The sequence below is a fragment of the Cervus elaphus genome, chromosome 17 (genome assembly GCF_910594005.1).
Source record: "Cervus elaphus chromosome 17, mCerEla1.1, whole genome shotgun sequence".
NCBI classification, from domain to species: domain Eukaryota; kingdom Metazoa; phylum Chordata; class Mammalia; order Artiodactyla; family Cervidae; genus Cervus; species Cervus elaphus.
In genome coordinates, this window is record NC_057831.1 from 31,958,485 (window position 1) to 31,978,199 (window position 19,715).

A 19,715-nucleotide genomic window follows, 5' to 3' on the forward strand; every position below is an offset into this window, starting at 1 on the left:
GGCTTTTTTTGGATTTTATTGGCTTCATTTTTTCTTTTTGCATAAAAAACCTAGAAATCAAATATAGAAACAAAAAATATCTGTAGTGAAGAAAAGGCCAATTAACTGCAACTAATGAGTAAACAATCCTTTTCTTGAAGACCTGGTTCATTTTTAGCATCCCTTAAACTTTTCTGCTGGCCTTATACCATAAAACCCTGGCATCCCCTTCATTCCATTTTGCTTTCCATTCTCTCTTCTATATTTATTAGAAATAATGGTGTGCCTCTTTGATCAGAAGCATCTCTTCTACTTGGTCCTTCCTCCTCATTTCCCTTGACCAGATTCTAGATCAGCCTTCATTACTTATGCATCCTGGTTTGTTTTACTCTTTGCTGAAATCCATTCTTCACATCAAAACTAGATTAACTTTCCCTTAAATACCATCATCACCATTTTACTCCTGGGATCCAGAATGAACAATAGGTTCTTGTAGCAGCTTGAAGCCTACAATATGGATTCTAAACTTCAAAGTTTCTTTCAGATTAACTTGATGTCTTTATTGTTACCCAATACATTCTGATCTCTCCTACTTCTGTTCTGTTGTTTTCATTGTTTCTCCAAGAATTCCCTATTTTTTTCCTTCAGCATAATTATTTTCTACTATTCTTTCAAGGTCAAGTCCAAGGTTCACATCCTTTGAAGAGTTTTCATTCTTATTTCCTTGGATTAACTCTTTATTCTCTATGGAATTCAATTTTTTCAATACCTCAACTACACAATTTAACCCAGTATAAATAAGCAATACTGATAAATATCAGTACATATTTATAGAACTGTCTGTATTGTTCATTGTTTCATATGCACAGGTCTTTTTTCTTCAGCTAGAAAATGAAGATCATGGCATCCGGTCCCATCATTTCATGGCAAATAGATGGGGAAACAGTGGAAACAGTGTCAGACTTTATCTTCTTGGGCTCCAAAATCACTGCAGATGGTGACTATAGTCATGAAATTAACACGCTTGCTCCTTGGAAGTAAAGTTATGACAAACCTAGATAGCATATTCAAAAGCAGAGACATCACTTTCCCAAAAAAGGTCTGTCTAGTCAAAGCTATGGTTTTTCCACTAGTCCCATATGGATGTGAGAGTTGGACTATAAAGAAAGCTGAGCGCCAAAGAATTGATGCTTTTGAACTGCAGTGTTGCAGAAGACTCTTGAGAGTCCTTTGGACTGCAATGAGATCCAGCTAGTCCATCCTAAATGAAATCAGTCCTGAATGTTCACTGGAAGGACTGATGCTGAAGCTGAAACTCTAATACTTTGGCCACCTGATGAGAAGAACTGACTCACTGGAAAAGACCCTGATGCTGGGAAAGATTGAAGGCTGGAGGAGACGGGGATGACAGAGGATGAGATGGTTGGATGTCAACACCAACTTGATGGACATGAGTTTGAGCAAGCTCTGGGAGTTGGTGATGGACAGGGCAGCCTGACATGCCTGCAGTCCGTGGGGTCACAAAGAGTCAGACACAACTGAGCGACTGAACTGAACTGAGACCACAAGTGATTTTCAAGTAGATTCCCCTAGAATATACTCATCATAAATATGCTTTAATTGATAAACTTCATTTGTACCTTAATATGTTACTTGCCAATTTATGTATATTTTGATTATCTTACACTTAAAATGGTCCCCAGAGGGACCATTAATAAGTTATATTATTGTTCGGAGCTTGGCCATGGAACTCTTTTTAGTTAGTGGTCTATGAGCAGAGGTGATGTATGCCACACCCATGCAAGAAGCACCGTAGGCACCAGGGTTCTGCTGGCCTTTCACAAGTTCTCTCTGAAATGAAAACAGCTTATCCCAGATAGGACTGCTTCTCTGGCCTGGTCCCTGGGACAAGAAGCCATGAAGGGACCTGCAGTTGACCCACAACTCACAGCAGACTTCAGCCAAATCACAGCCCTTATGTTCCATGAAAGAGAAATAGCTTTTTTCAAGTCACTGGTACTTTGGGTTGTTTGCCACACAGAAAAGGTGACTAATGTAGGACCTTAGACTTGATTTAACATCCTAATTTGCTGATAAGGAGAGACTTCTAGGTTTTTAGTAGCTAACAGAAGAATCACAACAAATATTTGAACTACTGACTTGTTCTGTTAAACACAAAATACCTGGCTTCTTGTTATCTTGGAAATTTGGGGGAATATCACTCAAATTTGGGGCCATAGTACTATCTAGACTACTACTCAGTACTGCTCTCTTTTGTCTGGCTTTTACCTAAAGAATACCTAGTAGTAAACCAAACAAACTATCAGTGTCAAATGGAACATATTTCTACCTGAAAGGTATTATACTCTTTTAGGTTCAAGCTTGTTTGGTAGTAGATAAAATAAAATGCAATGATTTTTAAAACACCTTTCAGGCCCAATGCTTTAATCTATATTGTTAATCCAAAATATACATTTCAAAATCTTCTTTCTTAAATAACATAGAAAATTCTGATTTCAGGATGAATATAACTTCTTAATAAATTGCCTCCTAAATTTCCATGACAAAGTCTCATGTGTGCTTTGACACCAAATGACAAGACTAAAATTCCCACGTTTTCCCTTTGCAAAACTGAGATGGAAACATCCCTATCAGTATGTGCTTCAGAATTTTAACTTGGTCCTGAAGTTTACTTTATGCTTTGGCAGTTTTTAGAAATGAATTAATTTTGCTTACTTTATGACATTTTTAGTCCCTAAAAATTCAGAGACTAAACTCCATTACATTTTTATTTTATTTTCTGTATCAATTTTTTGAGAATAACTAGTTATATGCAGCAATAACTTTTCCCTTTTAATGGGAAAAATAATACTTTAGTACATGCTTTAGGAAATGAACATTTTATTGTACAACCATTCATAACTTCCCTTTTATGCTATTGTTTATTGTGGTTTTCCAAACAAAGAAAACAAAATGTAATAAACTAAATGGAGTAACCAAGTGAATTTTCTTTTTCTATATTTTCTCTCTTCTTATTGGAACTGCACACAAATCTTACCTTTGTGAAAAAACATCCCGGTAAGGACTGCCATGCTGTAATGCAATTCCATATCCTCGGTCAGCAACGGTATTCCCAATGGTATAAAAGGAACAATCTGGGTCATTGATTGCCACATATTCCAATACAGCTGCATCCCATACAAAAGCATAATTTCCATATTTCACCTGTGCAAATATGAAGAACATGAGAGGAAAAAGGTTTAAGGTTGGAATTTAGTCATATAGACAGGATAAAAAAATGTTAAATTGCCATACATTTAACAGTGTAAACAATAATAGGGCCAATATTTCAAACTAAACCCCTATTCTGAATGAGAATTTGACTTTTGGTTAGTTTATAGCTCTGTTCTCTTGGAAATGCAATGAAGTTGGAATGTTAACTATGTTTGTAGGCACACCGCTTATAGTAAAATGACCCCTGAGTAGTAAATGTCATCTGAACTGGGAGAACAGTAAATGCAGGGAAGGAAGCCTTGTCTTTGATCTTCTTTGAGTGCAGTAATTCTTACACAGCTGGCCTTGTGTTTTTCAGGACCCTGGAAATTGTGTTTGTTTTTGGAGTTGTTATAAGAGATATTGGTTCCTTCGGATTATTAGGCTTCTAAGCCAGGTAGGCTTTTGCATTACCCAAAATGGGTATTATCTTCCTGTCTGTGACCTGTACTCTAAATGAATTCTGTAAGTACAACTCATATTTAAGAAAAATAACTAACACTGCCTGGCTGGCAAGATTTCTTTTCCTATGTCCTTCTAAGTTAATCTGCTGTCAAGTGTGACCTATGGTAATCTTGTAGTCAAACTTGGTAGGTGCTGCAATGAGGATAAAAATTATACAAACTTCTCTATAATCATGTAGGGAACATGATTTCTTCTGGGTTGTCTATAATATCTTTCAGTGATTATCCCTTTTCCCATTAGTAATCACTCATAAGTTTAACAAAAATAAAATTTAACAAAAATAAAAACAGATCTTAATAAAGTTATGTAGAAAATTATTATATATAACATGAAACTTAACTTATAAAATAGATGGAACTAATAATTAAATCAAATATTCAGTGTGTTTATTTGCTTGTTTGCTTATTTACTTATTTGAGGGGAAAGCAATATTTTGGTAAATATGATTAGGGAAAAAGAAAAAAACATATAGGTATCAGTAGAGGGAATGATGTTAGCAAAATGGGTGAATACGAGGTCCCCCCACTTCAAGTGTGTTAGATGCTCTGCTGTGTTCAACTCTTTGGAACCCCATGGACTGTAGCCTGCCAGGCTTCTCTGTTCATGGAATTTTCCAGGTAAGAATACTGGAGTGGGTAGTCATTCCCTTATCTAGGGGATTTTCCCAACCTAGGGATAGAACCTGGGTCTCCTGCATTGTAGGATTCTTTTCATCTGAGCCACCAGGGCCTTCATATCCCTAGAAAAATATCAATGTAGTAGCCATCCATAAACAAAAGTGCCTTTGTGGGAGGCTTGGGACCCAGGCTAAAAAACTCAGGCAGAGTGTAAGGCTGATGTAGGATGCTTTCAGAAGGAGGCATGGACCCCAGTGGCCTGCTGGCCCACTGTGGTCCTGGCTGTAGTCCTAGAAGCAGCCCTATTTCCCTGTGGACTCTGCTCTAGCATCTGTGAAGATAACAGGTAAGGATATCCATTTTCACCACTTCTATTCAATATAGTACTGGAAGTTCTAGCTAGAGTAATTAGACAAAGAAAAATATACAAATTTGAAAGGAAGAAGTGCAATTATTTCTATTTGCAGATCATGTGACCATATGTGTAGAAAATCCTAGAGAGTACAAGTTGTTGCTCAGCAGCCCAGTCATGTCTCACTCTTTGTGACCCCATGAATTGCAGCATGCCAGGCTTCCCTGTCCTTCACTATCTCCTGGAGTTTGCTCAAACTCACGTCCATTTAATCAATGATGCCATACAAACATCTCGTCTTCTGTCATCCTCTTCTCCTTCTGCCTTCCATCTTTCCCACTGTCAGAGTCTTTTGTAATGAGCCAGCTTTTTGCATCAGGTGCCCAAAGTATTGGAGCTTCAGCTTCAGCATGAATTTCCAGTGAATATTCAGAGTTGATTTCCTTTAGTATCGACTGGTTTGATCTTCTTGCAGTCAAAGGGACTCTCAAGAGTCTTCTTCAGCACCATAATTTGAAGGCATCAATTCTTTGGTGCTCAGCCTTCTTTATGGTTGAACTCTCACACTTGTACATGACTACTGGTAAAACCATAGCTTTGACTATACAAAGTGATGTTCTGTATACAAAGTGATGCCTTTGTCGACAAAGTGATGTCTCTGCTTTTTAATATGTTGTCTAGTTTTGTCATAGCTTTTCTTCCAAGCAGCGTCTTTTAATTTCATGACTGCAGTCACATTATATACAAAATAAATTCCTATAGTGCAATACATTACTTAAAATGAACAAAGAACCAAAATTTTAAAAATCCACAAAACTAGAAAAATTTTACATTGGAAAAAGAATGGGACATCCAAACAAAAATACAGGGGAAGAAAATGTAAGTAAATATTTAATATATTTAACTCAGTTGTGTGTGTGCTCAGTCATGTCTAGTTCTTTGAGATCCTGTGGACTGTAATCCACCTGGCTCCTCTGTCAGTGGGATTTTCCAGGAAAGAATACTGGATTGGGTTTTCATTTCCTCCTCCAGGGGACCTTCCAGATCCCAGGGATTGAACTTGCGTCTCTTTTGGCTCCTGCATTGGCAGGCAGATTCTTTGCCATTGAGCCACCTGGGAAGCCATCTTAACTCAATTAGCCCTCTATATCCATGGGTTTTGCACCCATGGAAAGTTCCAGAAAGTTCCAAAAAGATTAGTCCCAGATTAAGTTGGAGGTTGAATTTGATGTATGCTTGCAACTATTTACATAGTATTTACTTTGCATTTGCAACTTTTTACATAGTATTTATATTGTATCCGGTATGAAAAGTAATCTAGAAATGACTTAAAGTATATGGCAAGATATGTGTAAGTTATATGCAAATATTACATTATTTTATACAAGGAATACAAAGAACCCTGGATTTTGGGATTCCTGGAAATAATCCTCTCCAAATACTGAAGGACAACTATACTGTTTTTATATATATTTGCTTAGATCAGGCTAATATCAGATACTCAATAAAAAGTTTTGCATGAATTATGGTCTAAAAACTTCAGACCTGTTAACTGTGCACAGTGGATAATTTTGTTGGGAGTGAATTATCCCAACCAAACCATGGGATCTCAAAACAGATAAGTAAGTCAACGCAACTATTCATGGAGTATCTCCTGTACTCTAGGCAGTATGTCAGGTACTATGGGTCAGTGCTCCTCAAAATGTGATGCTATTAGAATTAGAATTACCAGAGGTTTCTTGTCTTAAAAAATGTAAACTCCAGTCCCAACCCTGAACTTACTGCATTGGAACATTTGGTGTTTGAGACCTGGGGATACAAAATCTTGATAGTTGACAATCTTATGAACACCACAATTTTTAAATAAAATTGTTTTGAAAAAAATGAGTAATATAATCAGGAAGAATTTTTGAACTTGAGGCTTGATATAATTATAAAAACTGATAGACTCTTGGAATATTAGTATGGGAGGGGGGAAGTACTTGGTTAAGTTCCCTCTATATTGACTACTCGTATCTGCATAGTCACCCCGAAGTACTTGCTATCTCTGATCTTTTGCATTAATTACACTAGGGAAGGAGTTCTTAACTGAGACCTCTATAATGAAAGGAAGATTAAGAGGAGAAAAACAGAAGTTTATAGACATGTGTGCCTTGTGCATATAAGGGAGATATCCAGGGAAAATTGAGTAACTCAAAGAAGTTGGAATTCAGGATGCAATATTATGTAAATAGGGAATGGGAGGGGGTTATGGTCATTTTGGGGAAAGTAAAGAATCTGTCTGCAGTGCAGGAGACACAGCAGACTCCAGTTTGATTCCTGGGTTGGAAGATCCCCTCCTCCTTGGGCTTCCCCAGTGGCTCAGATGGTAAAAGGAATCTGCCTGTAATGTGGGAGACCTGGGTTCAATCCCTGGGTTAGGAAGATTCCCTAGAGGCGGGCATGGCAACCCACTCCAGTATTCTTGCCTGGCGGGCTACAGGCTAAGGGGTTGCATAGAGTCAGACACGATTGAGTGACTAGGCACAGACACAAATGACTCTTAGCAAAGACCTTTAGAAGAATAGAAGGGTAGTATGATAGTTGGTGACAAAGTTGTATGGTGTTGACTTCCAGTCTCTTCTGTGATGAGTCAATATTCCTTGGATAATGAAACTCCCAAGGACAGAATTTATGATGATTAAGTTCCTTTTGGAAGATTTATCTTTAGGCAAATAAAAGCAGTTCAGAGAAAGCCTCTCCCTGCATTTGCTGTTTTTCAAGTGTCTGCAGTTCAAAATAATGTGTCAGTGTTGCATATTTTGGGGTGGCTTATTTTGTTTCCCTTCATCACCAACTTTTATATCTGTCATTTTAACTTTCTGGGTCTATACTTACAAGAGAGATAGCAGTGGCCTTGAAGCCTCCTCTAGCAACCTACTTTGATTTTTGCTACTTTCCTCCATTCCAGTCACTCTCTGCTCCTGGATCCCCTTGCAGCTTCTTTACAACCATCCAGGGAACTCCCCAGTTGGAGACATATTGCTTTGCTATTAGAAAAGTGTTCTAGCATTGCTGTTCCTGCTTTGTGAACTGTAGGGCTCCATTTAAATGTACAGTAACATTATCATTGCCATTATATGCATGCTTCTAGTAATTCTAATGTTACAAAGCATTATGAATGCATTTTAAAAAGAGAACCATTAAAACAGTATGATTATAGCCTACAGCAAGGCCCTTGAAATGTTGCATAGTAACCCAAACTATTTTAGCTTTTAAAAATATCCCTGGCCTTTTTCATCTACTGAAACATACAATCACTGTCCTTTACATGATTTTTAACCATTAAATTAAAACTATCTAGAAAATACTCATCAACAAAACCTAAAATCACTTTTTAACAGAATAATAATTGAAGGTTTGGAATGGGGATTTTCAAGTCATCTGAATAGGTGATGGATATTATTAAAAAATTTTCAACTAGTCTTTGTTGTTGAGGTCATGTGTGGATAAGAAGCTAAACTATGGCTCATTATTTTCCAGTGAATTTCATGCCAGTAGAGTAATTTATACAAGTTAAACCAGAGGGCAAAAGTGTATCCATGTCAACACATTTCAGGCCTTGTTTGTAAAAAAGGAAAGGAATCCAAAGTGGCATCTACCTGCAATATTATTATTTCCTGGTCCCTAGAATGCTGTAGTGATTGACAGACAATGGTAGCTATTGATACCCAGCACCTGTGTCCTCATAATAGGGCTGAGATGCCAAAAGCTTGTGATGGATTTCTCAGTACTGAGATCATGCTAGAAGCTAGGTTTTGTTCCACTTCTACAATATTTCTACAGAAATCTTTCTTTGAATTTCATTTTACTAATAATTATGTATTACTCTTAAATAACTTTTTTTATTGGAGGATAATTGCTTTACAATATTGTGCTGGTTTCTGCCATACATCAACATGAATCAGCACAGGTATACGTATGTCCCCTCCCTCTTGACCCTCCCTCTCATCTTCTGCCCCATCCCAGCCCCTGTAGGTTGTCACAGAGCAAATTCCCACTGGCTATCCGTTTTACATTCGGTAATGTATATGTTTTCACGCTACTCTCTCAATTCATCCCACCCTCCCCTTCCCCCACTGTGTTCACAAGTCCATTCTCTATGTCTGTGTCTCCATTACTGCCCTGCAAATCAGTTCATCAGTACCATCTTTCTAGATTCCATACGTACACATTAATATACAATATTTGTCTTTTTCTGACTTACTTCACTGTGTATAATGGGCTCTTGGTTCAACCACCTCATTAAGACTGACTAAAATACATTCTTTTTTATAGCTGAGTAATATTCCACTATATATATATATGTACCACAACTTCTGTATCTATTAATCTAGGGAAACCTTTTGCACTGTAATTGGGAATTGATACAGCTACTATGGAAAACAGTATGGTTATTTCTTAAAAAAACTTGGAATAGAACTACTACCATATGACCCCACAATCCCATTACTGGGCATATACCCTGAGAAAACCATAATTGAAAGAGATGTGTGTATGTACCCCAATGTTCATTGCAGCACTTTTTACAATAGCTAGGACATGGAAGCAACCTAGACGTCCATCGACAGATGAATGGATATGCATTACTTTTAAGATCCTGAAGGGATCTGTAGGGGATATAAACAGGAGTAATCTTTGGGCCTCTGCCCTCAAGCCATTTACAATTCAGTAGTGGAGATAAATCAAACACTAAATCGCTGTAACACAAAGTGTATTGTGGTAAGTACCAGAGAAGAAGCTTGAAGTGCTAAAGCGGTTTAAAGCAAGGGGAACTTAATTGTCACTGGGGAAATCAGGACCATTTGCTCAAATATTATGGTAACTACAAGAAAACCCCAAAGATTGTAGTTCCTTATCTTTTATGCTTAACTGACTGAACAGAGATACTCTTTGGTGACCAGTTCTTCCTCATGCACACTCTTTTAACCTTCCAGTTTTCTGGAACTTTCTATGTGTCAGTTGAAGAACTGTAAACATTTAATGTTATTTTCTCAAATATTTGCATTTCTTGCCATGTAAAGTGAAGAGTGGGAAAATTATTTTTAGTAAAACCTACACCTGTGCTCTTCACCGTGCTGTGGATTATGGCATATTTCTGTTCCTCTGTAGAATGCCCTTGTCCTGAATGTCTCTGTACCCATATCTCCATCATGACCTAATGCTGAAAGCAGTTTTCAGTTTATTCGGCAGCATTCTCCTGTAATAACTGCAGGAGTCCAAGCTGCAAGCAAACACGCTTATCACCACTTCTTACCCCAATTACCTTGGTTTTGATTAGGACACTATATCCTTTCTCACATAAATCTTTAATCTATCAAATTCCTTCAAAGTTCACTTCAAAATCTATAGCTACAGAGGGACAGTGATGATGATCCCTTTTTATTAAAAAAACATTCAGTGGAAATAATTATGGAAAGATGACATTTAAACCAGAGCGGAAGATAAGAATTCCCTTTACTGAAGAAGGAGTATCTTCCCTCTCTCCTCCACTTCTTCCTCATGATAATGGCTAACATTTAGATGATACTGGGCATGTTCAGGGTGGCATGGCCATAGAAAATCGCTAACATTTAGAAAGCTTTTTTTTTCATGCTGAAAAATACCTTTACACATAAATTTGTTCTTTGCAATACTGTGAGGCAGCTGATATGATACCTAATTCATAGATGTGGTAAGGAAACTTGCTGTAACTTGTAGCAATTATTTGTGGTAGATTTGGAACTTGAAGCTCAAGGCCACCTTCTTTGCTTTTTTCACTACATTAAAGATAAATTCCCAGGAGATATTTGCCATAGGAATGCAAAAACATTTGAGAGACAGCAGCCTTTGTCTTCAAGGCACAGCCTATCTAGTTGGAGAAATAGTATTTACATAAATAAAAATAATGCAACATAGTGTGTAGCCAGAGAGAGCCATGGAAAGAATGTAATCTCTATGTGATCATACTATTAAGATGAACAAAATTCGAGCTTTTAAAAAACAGGTTGCTTATTTGTTAAAACCACTGGAATGAATGAAAATATTCTGGTTTCTATGATTCCAGACCCCTTAAGCCTGTTGATTTTGTGACTACTGCTATGTAAGCATTTCTGATTTTCAGGATTGAAACAGAAGCAGGGCTTTTCATAATTAAAATAAAGGCTGCAGGCTGGAGCTTTATTATTTTTGCCCATGAAATAAAAATTAAAAGGCCTGAGAACAATGTGGGAGAAATAAATGTTACTTTTGCGCTCTAAGCTGCTAACTTCTTTACAATTTAAACTCATGGTTGTTGGGGGATAAAATGATTGTGAATTACAGGCACAAAGAGTTATGATTAACCCAGAATTGATCTATAGTGGTCTTTATAATTCATTGCCCACAGAAGTCCTTTAGATGGGATAGCTTTAATATTTATGACATATGGTTCTAGGTGGTGGCCTCTCCCACTTTGGGCAAATTAATAAATTAACATCATTCATCAGGTCTTCTGAATTATCCAGCACAATAAATCATGCTCAACTCCATATTTTAGCACTCAACACTGACTTTTAAAATATATCTGGTTTTGTTTACTGCCTTACTTGTTGGCCTACTATATTTTCTCTTGTATTATTTTGAAATTTGAATTTGTGCTCCAAAATAGTCATCACATGGTACAAATGTTCACAAGAAAGATATGAATATGTTTAAAATAAATATCAGCTTATTAGTAAAACACCTTTTTTAACCTAGAAAAGAAGCAGTAAGTCTACTTCTCACTCTTTTGCTTTTCTTTTTTGAGGTTACTAGAATTTTTTTTTTTTTAAATGGTGTTTTGAAGTGTTCTGGGAATGAGAAAACTAAACCCAGTTTCCTTCCTGTCAGTGACAGCTTCCTTGTGAAACCAATGGCTGCTAGAGTCGGAAGATAGAAGGCTAGTAGGGTTTGGGGTTCTGGATAATTGTGTGTGAAAAAGAGCTGGTAATTCTCCTCTTCAGGCTGGGTGAATGCCTGAGAAAACCGGTGGAACCTCTAGGGAAGGCAATGAAGAAACTAAGTTTCAGAGAATGCTTGATTCCCAGAGATCTGGGGTCCTTGATTTCTCCTGTCCTCTTCCTTAAATATTTGCCCTCATGAATATATCTGCTCCGTTGCCTTTAAACTGGTCAGGAAGGAGTCAAGTGGGTTGCCAGAGACCCCTCAGTCTCGGGGCCTGGGACGGAACAGGAGACTGGTGAACCCACTGCCTCTTCCACGTGCCTTAGAAGAAGGACTTGTGAATCACTCTCTTCTCTATTGCTGGCCTATGAGGACAGAGGACATTTCACCTTCTGCAGTTAGCAAGACTGCCAATACCTATGATAATCCAACAATCCAACCTGAGTCCCCATGAACTGACAAAGAAAAATAACTTTGTATATTGAATAGCACAGATAGGGAAAGATGAAGCTGAACAAGAAGAACACATTTGGGGGAAATAACACTCTGGTGACAGGAAGTTTCCAATTTTAAAAGAAGAATAAAAAGAGCACTTGACAAAATTCAGCCTGTGAGTCTGAAAAGATTTATGTGACTACAAACAAACCTCAATTTTTCAACCAAAACACTGAACAGATGAATTGAAAGAGAAACTGCTCATGAACGTCCTGCAAGCTCAAATGGATTAACTTAGGGTGACAACTGTCTCAGATCACCTGAGACGCTTCAGTTGTAGCATTGAAAATTCTAAGTCAAGGGAAGCCATCTTGGGAGACAAGAAGTCCAGGCTTTTGGTAGTGAGTACAGGAGATTTGGGGAAAAGTACAAAATCCATACAGCAGCTTAAAAGATAGGGGTTGCAAACTACTATGATTGTAGCAGATGACTATGACAGACATTATTTGCCTTCTGCAGCTGCTGCCACTATTTTCCTCCCAACTGTGGATGTTTCCAACTTACTATTCATGATAATAATGAATCACCAATCTTGTATCAATGTGAGTACTAAGACTTAAGTGTGCAATTTAAGTGCCTTGTAATCATGAGTGTTAACAGTCCTTCACCTGTGGATTGACTGTTATTCTTGGTATTATCAAGATGATGCTAATATTTTTAACATTGTGAATCCTGTGATCATTTTTTTAAGAGCTCAGATGATGAAAATGAGAATGATTTTAATACTAATCCCACCTGACCCCAAACATCAATGAAAAAGAAGCCTAAATGACTAGGCTGTCTTATTACAGAGGGCAGGACACAAATAACTGAATTAGGGAGGTAAATAAGCAAAACAGCACACTACTATGTAATATGCAGAAAAGCATTTGGAATTAATTACGATGGAAAAGGAAATATGAAGGCACACAACAGGGAGACTGAATTTCACAAGTTGGGGATGAGACATGAAATATTTCTAAATCGATCAAAAGTTTTTGTGTCTCCCCAAAGACACCAATGTTCAGTTGAAAATAGCAGCTGCTGAAATGGTTTGGGCACACTGCATGAACAAACATACTTCATTGTATTGCTCCCCTGATAGCTCTATGAAACCAAGTAAAGCTATTTTTCCCAATTCTGAGGTTTCAAGTGAATGTACTATGGGAAAACAAAAGGAGGAAATGTTGATAATGGATGAGTTAGTTCTTTACAGTGTAGACCTAATTCTTTCAGATTTTACCTGACTGATCATATTTTTTACAAGAAAACTCTATGTCACCCAATGGCAATGAAAAATGATCCCTCCTGTTCTTAGAGACTTTAATTTTAAAAGACAGTGTCAAACCATATTCTTGATTTCTGTGAAGATTTTACTAAGTTACAGAAAGCATAAAACTAGAATCTACTGATACTTTGGCCAAATACAGAGACTTTAATCATCTTTCTGCAAATTATGCAAATATATCAAATGAAAATTTTGGCAAATTCTATTCAGTGGATAAACTTCTTATTAAGGACAGTGAAAAGATCTTATCTGCAAAATGTTCTATATACTTTGTAAGCAACTCTATAAAAATGGGCATGATTTGCTGACAGGTGGTACTGAAGCTTTCATAATGAAACATTTTGGTTCTTTTTGCTTCCTCAAACTGTGAAGAGACACTTAATGATAGCTTTTATTTAATAGAAATGGAAGGATATGGCCTCCATAAACATATGCCTAAAAGAGAGCTATTAAAGGTGAGAGTGTGGATTACCTTAAAATCACATTTTCAAAGTGTGGGACAAGAAGAATGTCTTTCATTAATTTGGAAACACACTGAGGATGTCAGTGGGGAAAACGATTACAGTAAACAGAACTTCATATGCTGTTTTCCAAACTTGCTTGATGATTTTGAAGAAACCATGGGATACCTGGGAAAGGATGAACTAAACACAACTCAGTTTTTCAATTTTATGTGTAGATTATGATAAAATCTCATGGCAAAAAAATAACACTTTTTTTTTTTTGAAATAAGACTATTTCCTCCCCAAACTACTCTAACTTCCCTCTCCCAAAAAGTCACCAGAAAAGGAAACTGAGTTAGACCAGACTTACTCAATTTCTTTACTAAAAGTGCAACTTCTCTAGATTCCAGTATTGATTTCTCAAATTCAAATTATCTCTGTTTTAAAACCATTTTCCTAAGAAAGCAAGCATTAACTTATGAGGACATGCAATGTGCTTTAAAGTCTTTAAAAATGATGGCTATCTTGGACATACTAGCCTATGTGATGAATTTATAGATGCAGAACTATGATTGACAAAAGGAAAATCTTTAAAAACAAGTTTGTAGAATCAAAGTGTACGGGCACTGACATGTGGGCACAGAGTGGGAAGGGGACAGTGGGAGGAATTGAGAGAGTGGCATTGCCAACTATACGCTAGCAAGTGTGAAATGCACGGTGAGTGGGAAACTGCTGAATAGTACAGGGAGCCCAGCTTGGCGCTCTGTGACTATGTAGGGGGTGGGATGGCGGTCGGGTTGGAAGGGAGGCTCAAGAGGGTGGGGATATATGTACACATGTAGCTAATGCACTTTGTTGTATGGGAGAAGCTAACACAACACTGTAAAGCAATTATACTCCAATAAAACAAAACAAAAAAATGTATGTGTATCTTTTTGGAGAGTGGGAAACAAATTCCTCCACATTGAAATACCTGCTATTGATAGCAAGTAAACTCCAATTTCCTGCCCAAATACTTCCTCTAAGAGCATATTGAGCTTGATGTCATCCCACAGGAATGATACTAGAATCAGTGTTATATGGGCTTGATAAGAGCAAAGTTTCAAGTCAAAGTAAATTTGATATTTGACTACGTTCAGTTTTATCACTATATAAAAGACAAGAAGGATGTTCTGCAGATTGCAGGCACTTCAGAGAAGAATTATTGAAAAAGGAAACAGAGAGAGTAAAATTATCCTACCATATTATGGGACAGAAAGAAACATGTCTGTATTATTTATTATTAAATACAGTTAATCTCTGTTAAATTAGTCCTATTTTATTCACGTTCCCTTTTGAAAAAGTTTTATATTTATATGTCTTCAATATAGCCTATAAAACTTAAATATCTAACACAGAGTTTAAAAAGAGTAAAAATAACTTTATCAGAGGACAAAAAGACACCTTACTAAAATATTACTATACTTTGGGCACTTTTATTATTTGAACCACTATCAGTTACTACTCTGACAGTTAACTAACTCTATTATTGCCTTGTTTCACTAATAGCATTCTGTGATGAGATGAATAATATAGACTAACACATAATTTAAATATATACAATATCAAAACATTCCTATTTAATGTTTTATGCTAAAGTAATAACACATATAATAATTTACCACACATTAAATTACAATGACTTTTTTGTCTGGTGTAGCTGTGTTTTGTCTTTCTAAAATGTTGGTCAACATATTAATGAATGTTATTGGCATAATAAACTATCTGTTTGGAAGAGAATCAAATCATAACTTTTTTAAACTCCAAATAAAAATATTTTCCATTTGTACTAAATAGTTCAAAATAAAATTACAAAGCCCTACAATAAAAACCAGAGGAGAATATACAACCTAAGTGAGGAAGGACTATTTAACCATGTGATATGAAATCCAAGAAATATATAAGTTATGCATACTTTTTAGCACAAAACATTTTGTAAACACTGTTGTATGTCGAAAGACACATATACACAGATTGGAAAAAGATTTGCAAAAAAAAAAAAAAAAGTAGAACACAGGGGCCAAAGTTAATATTTATAAATATACAGGTGCTTCTCTAAATAAGCATCCTTTATTCTAGCGAAGACCAAGAAAAGCAAGAGAAAAATAGATAAAGCATCTGAAAAGGCAATTCAAAATGGAACAGATAAAAATGTCCAACAAGCATATAAAAAAACACAACTTTGTGAGTAGATAAGTAAGTGCAAAAGAAAATAAGATCATAAAGGCCAGTACTTTATATCAATTGGTTTGGCAACATTTTACAGATGTGTATTGCTGATGGAGATGCATTGAAAAGTATATTTTCACACATCACTAGTGGAAATGGAAAATGTTATAGCCTTTGTCAAAAGTAACGTCTATTCAAATTAAGGAAAATATAGATTGTAGACTTTTAATGATCTTCAGTTGTCAGGTATTTGGGGGTAGGGCTGGGGGGAGTGGGAATGGTTAAAAGAAAAAAAAATGAAGATAATACAGATGACTATTGGCCCATCAGTTCCATTCCCAAGAATATATCCAAGAGAAATAAAAATTTCAGATTAACATATAGGTATATTCAGTGCATCATTGTTTATTGTGGTAGCAAATTGGAAACAGTTGTAATGCTTATTAGCCATGGAAAAATTGTGTATTCCTGTCATAAAACATTATAGAAACATTAAAAAGAATCTATTAGAGCAATACAAGGTGCTTTTTTTTAATGAATTTGCAGAATGAGAAAAAGCAAGGTGAAGAAATAATTTACTACTTTTAATTATATAAATATGTGGATGTGTGTGTGTGTGTGTGTTATTGTATTATGGGAAATACTTAGGGAAAGTATGGAAGAACACAATGTTTACCATTGGTTAGTTTCTGAGAATAAAAAATGTAAGTGGAGGTAAAGGAGAGGAGAATGGCAGAAAGACAAATGGAAAAGAAAAAGTAAAACTAATGCCATAGAAGGGGCTTCCCAGGTGGCTCACTGGTAAGGAATCTGCCTGCCGATGCAGGAGACAAGAGTTCGATCCCTTGATTGGGAAGATACCCTGGAGAAGGAAATGGCAACCCACTCCAGTATTCTTGCCTGGGAAATCTTATGGATAGGGGAGCATGGCGGGCTACAGTTCATGGGGTTGCAAAGAGTTGGACATGACAGAGAATGCATGCAATGCTCTAAAAATGGCATGCCTAGCTACCTGCCTTTATGACAATTACATATGTAATTAGGTAAGTAATTAATATGTAATTTAAATATGTACTAAAATAAGATTTTTTTAAAAGGTCAGATTTATTGAGATCCTATTTCTGTGAAGTCAAATTCATCATTTTTAGATATACAGTAAAGAAAATCTTAAATAAAAAACCTAAGTATTTTTGTTTTATGTTTTGAATTTTTAAATGGCATTGTTAACATATATAGTGAAATAATAGCTTTTCAGTACTATGTTGATTTATAAATTTATAAGTACTTGGGTATTCACAATTACATACTCATAACTGCTTTGCTGTAATAATGGATTTAATTCTACTCAGGCTGGAAGAGCCATTGACAAACCTCTAAACCCCTCACACACAAAATTTATGTTAAAATTGCTAAGTCTTGCCATCTATCCGGGCTTCACTTGTAGCTCAGTGGTGAAGATTCCGTTTGCCAAGGCGAGGAATGTGGGTTCGATCCCTGGTCCGGGAAGATCCCCTGGAGAAGGAAATGGCAACCCATTCTGGTATTCTTGCCTGGAGAACCCCATGGGTCCTGGTGTGCTACAGACCAGGGGGTTGCAAAGAGCTGAACTTGACTTGGCAACTGAATAGCTACAACCATTTATCCATCTACACTTCCCTTCCCCAACCATTCTTTCTACTGTTATGTGTGTGTAATTCTGACAGAATGTTAAGTAGAAAGTTTACTTTTTGAAATGATATTGCAAAATAAACTAAATCCTAAAATAAGTTTAACATCACATGGGCTTCCTTGGTAGCTCAGACAGTAAAGGATCTGCCTGCAATGCAGGAGACCAATTTGATCCCTAGGTCGGGAAGATCCTCTGGAGAAGAGAAAGATTACCCACCTGCCTGGAGAATTCCATGGACAGTGGAGCCTGGCAGGCTATAGTCCATGGGGTCACCTGAGTGATTAACACTTTTCACTCTACTTAGTAAAGAAGTTAATTTTATCTTCAGTTGGGTTTACTTTTTATGTTAACAGAATTTGATTTTATCTTTCATAGAATTTCTTAAATGGTTTATGTTCTTTCTTGCCCTTAGTTCTTAGTTACTCACTTTTTGGTGTTGGGGGGGTGGTGTTGGTGGTGGCAAGGAATGTTTTCCTGTCCGCCATTCTCTGTCCTACTCTCTTCTATCCTCTTTACCTTCCATTAATCCTTTCGGAGCTGAGATCAGTTTGTTGTTATTGTTCAGTTGCTAAGTCATGTCCGACTCTTTGTGACCCCATAGACTGCAGTACGCCAGGCTTCTCTGTCCTCCACTGTCTCCTGGAGCTTGCTCAAGTTTATGCCAATTGAGTTAGTTGGTGATCAGTTTAGATGTCATTTATTCCTGGACGTTCTCCTTGACCTCCAGGCTTCACTACTGTCTCTCTTATATGATCCCGTTGAACCTTGTGTGTACTCTCATAACAGCACTTTGGCACTATGTAGTACACTTGGGTCTTTTCATGTTGTTTCACCCTTTGTAATTTTAAACCCTTGGTGGCTAGGACTACATTCTTTTCACCCTAGTATCATTGCCTCCCCTCTGCCTAACTTAGGGTCCAATATTATCAGGAGCAGGCACCTAATAGATACTTCTCATTTATGAAGCAATGCTTCATTTCCTTTCTTTGGGCCACTAGGACCACTATACATTGAACCCCCCATTTATTCAACAGTCAGTGTGCTCCAGCTCTCCAACATTGATAGGAAGGATCAAGTAACACCAGGAGGTTGTGACAGCTCAAAATTTCTACCATATATAAATAGAGCATAGTGCTCTGTCAGGATAAAAGAGTATAAGGTAAAGTTTATTAAGTTAAACCATATTTTGTGAAGCTGCATAGTTGGAGACTCATCAGGTGATCCAGTCGGCACCATCCAATAGACTGCTTTGAAATATTGACAGTGTTTTCTATCTGTACTGTCCAATATGGTAGCAACTAGCCACATGTGGCTACTGAGGAATACAGCTAATGTGACTGAGAAACTGAATTTAAAATTCCATTTAATTTTTAAGTCACTTAAACTTAAATAGTCACATGGGGCTAGAGGGTACAATACTGGATGTCAGGAATTAAAAGATACTTCCGTCTATGGAAGAGTATGATTTTATCCATTCTAGGGTCTGAAGAACAGTCATTTTTGGCATATAACAATAGATGGCCTTCCGTTTCTAATTAGGTCTTTCATATGCACTATGATTACTGAGTATATCAAAATCACCTTGAGGGCACACTCAGTGTGTGTGTGTGTGTGTGTGTGCGTCTTAGTCGCTCAGTTGTGCCCGACTCTTTGCAGCCCCATGGACTGTAGCCTGCCAGGCTCCTCTGTCCGTGGAATTCTCCAGGCAAGAATACTGAAGTGGGTTGCCATTTCCTACTTCAGGGGACCTTCCTGACCTAGGGACCAAACCTGTGTCTCCTGCATTGTAGGTGGATTCTTTACCTGCTGAGCCATCAGGGAAGCCCCCTTGTTTCTAAGACAACCTCTTAATTTTATTCACTGTATAGACAAAACTGAATTAATTGCTTTAAGAAGGACTATTTATATAAGAGTTAAGGGGAAAATTCAGCATTTCACTATTTCTTAATACTAGGAAGAAGTGCCAGTGGAATGCCACAATTCTCCTTGAAAAATGAAATGGGAA

The 19,715-nt window shown here is 36.9% G+C and overlaps 1 protein-coding gene across 2 annotated transcripts in view; it reads right to left on the bottom strand.

The window, feature by feature from the left end:
• Positions 1–19,715, bottom strand: part of GRID2 (glutamate ionotropic receptor delta type subunit 2) — a 1,554,957-nt gene that overhangs the window by 168,390 nt on the left and 1,366,852 nt on the right. For both annotated transcript variants that reach the window (XM_043871276.1, XM_043871274.1), the window contains exon 14: positions 3,038–3,204. In XM_043871276.1, coding sequence (XP_043727211.1) covers positions 3,038–3,204 — 167 coding nt within the window. The remainder of the gene's footprint in view (positions 1–3,037; positions 3,205–19,715) is intronic.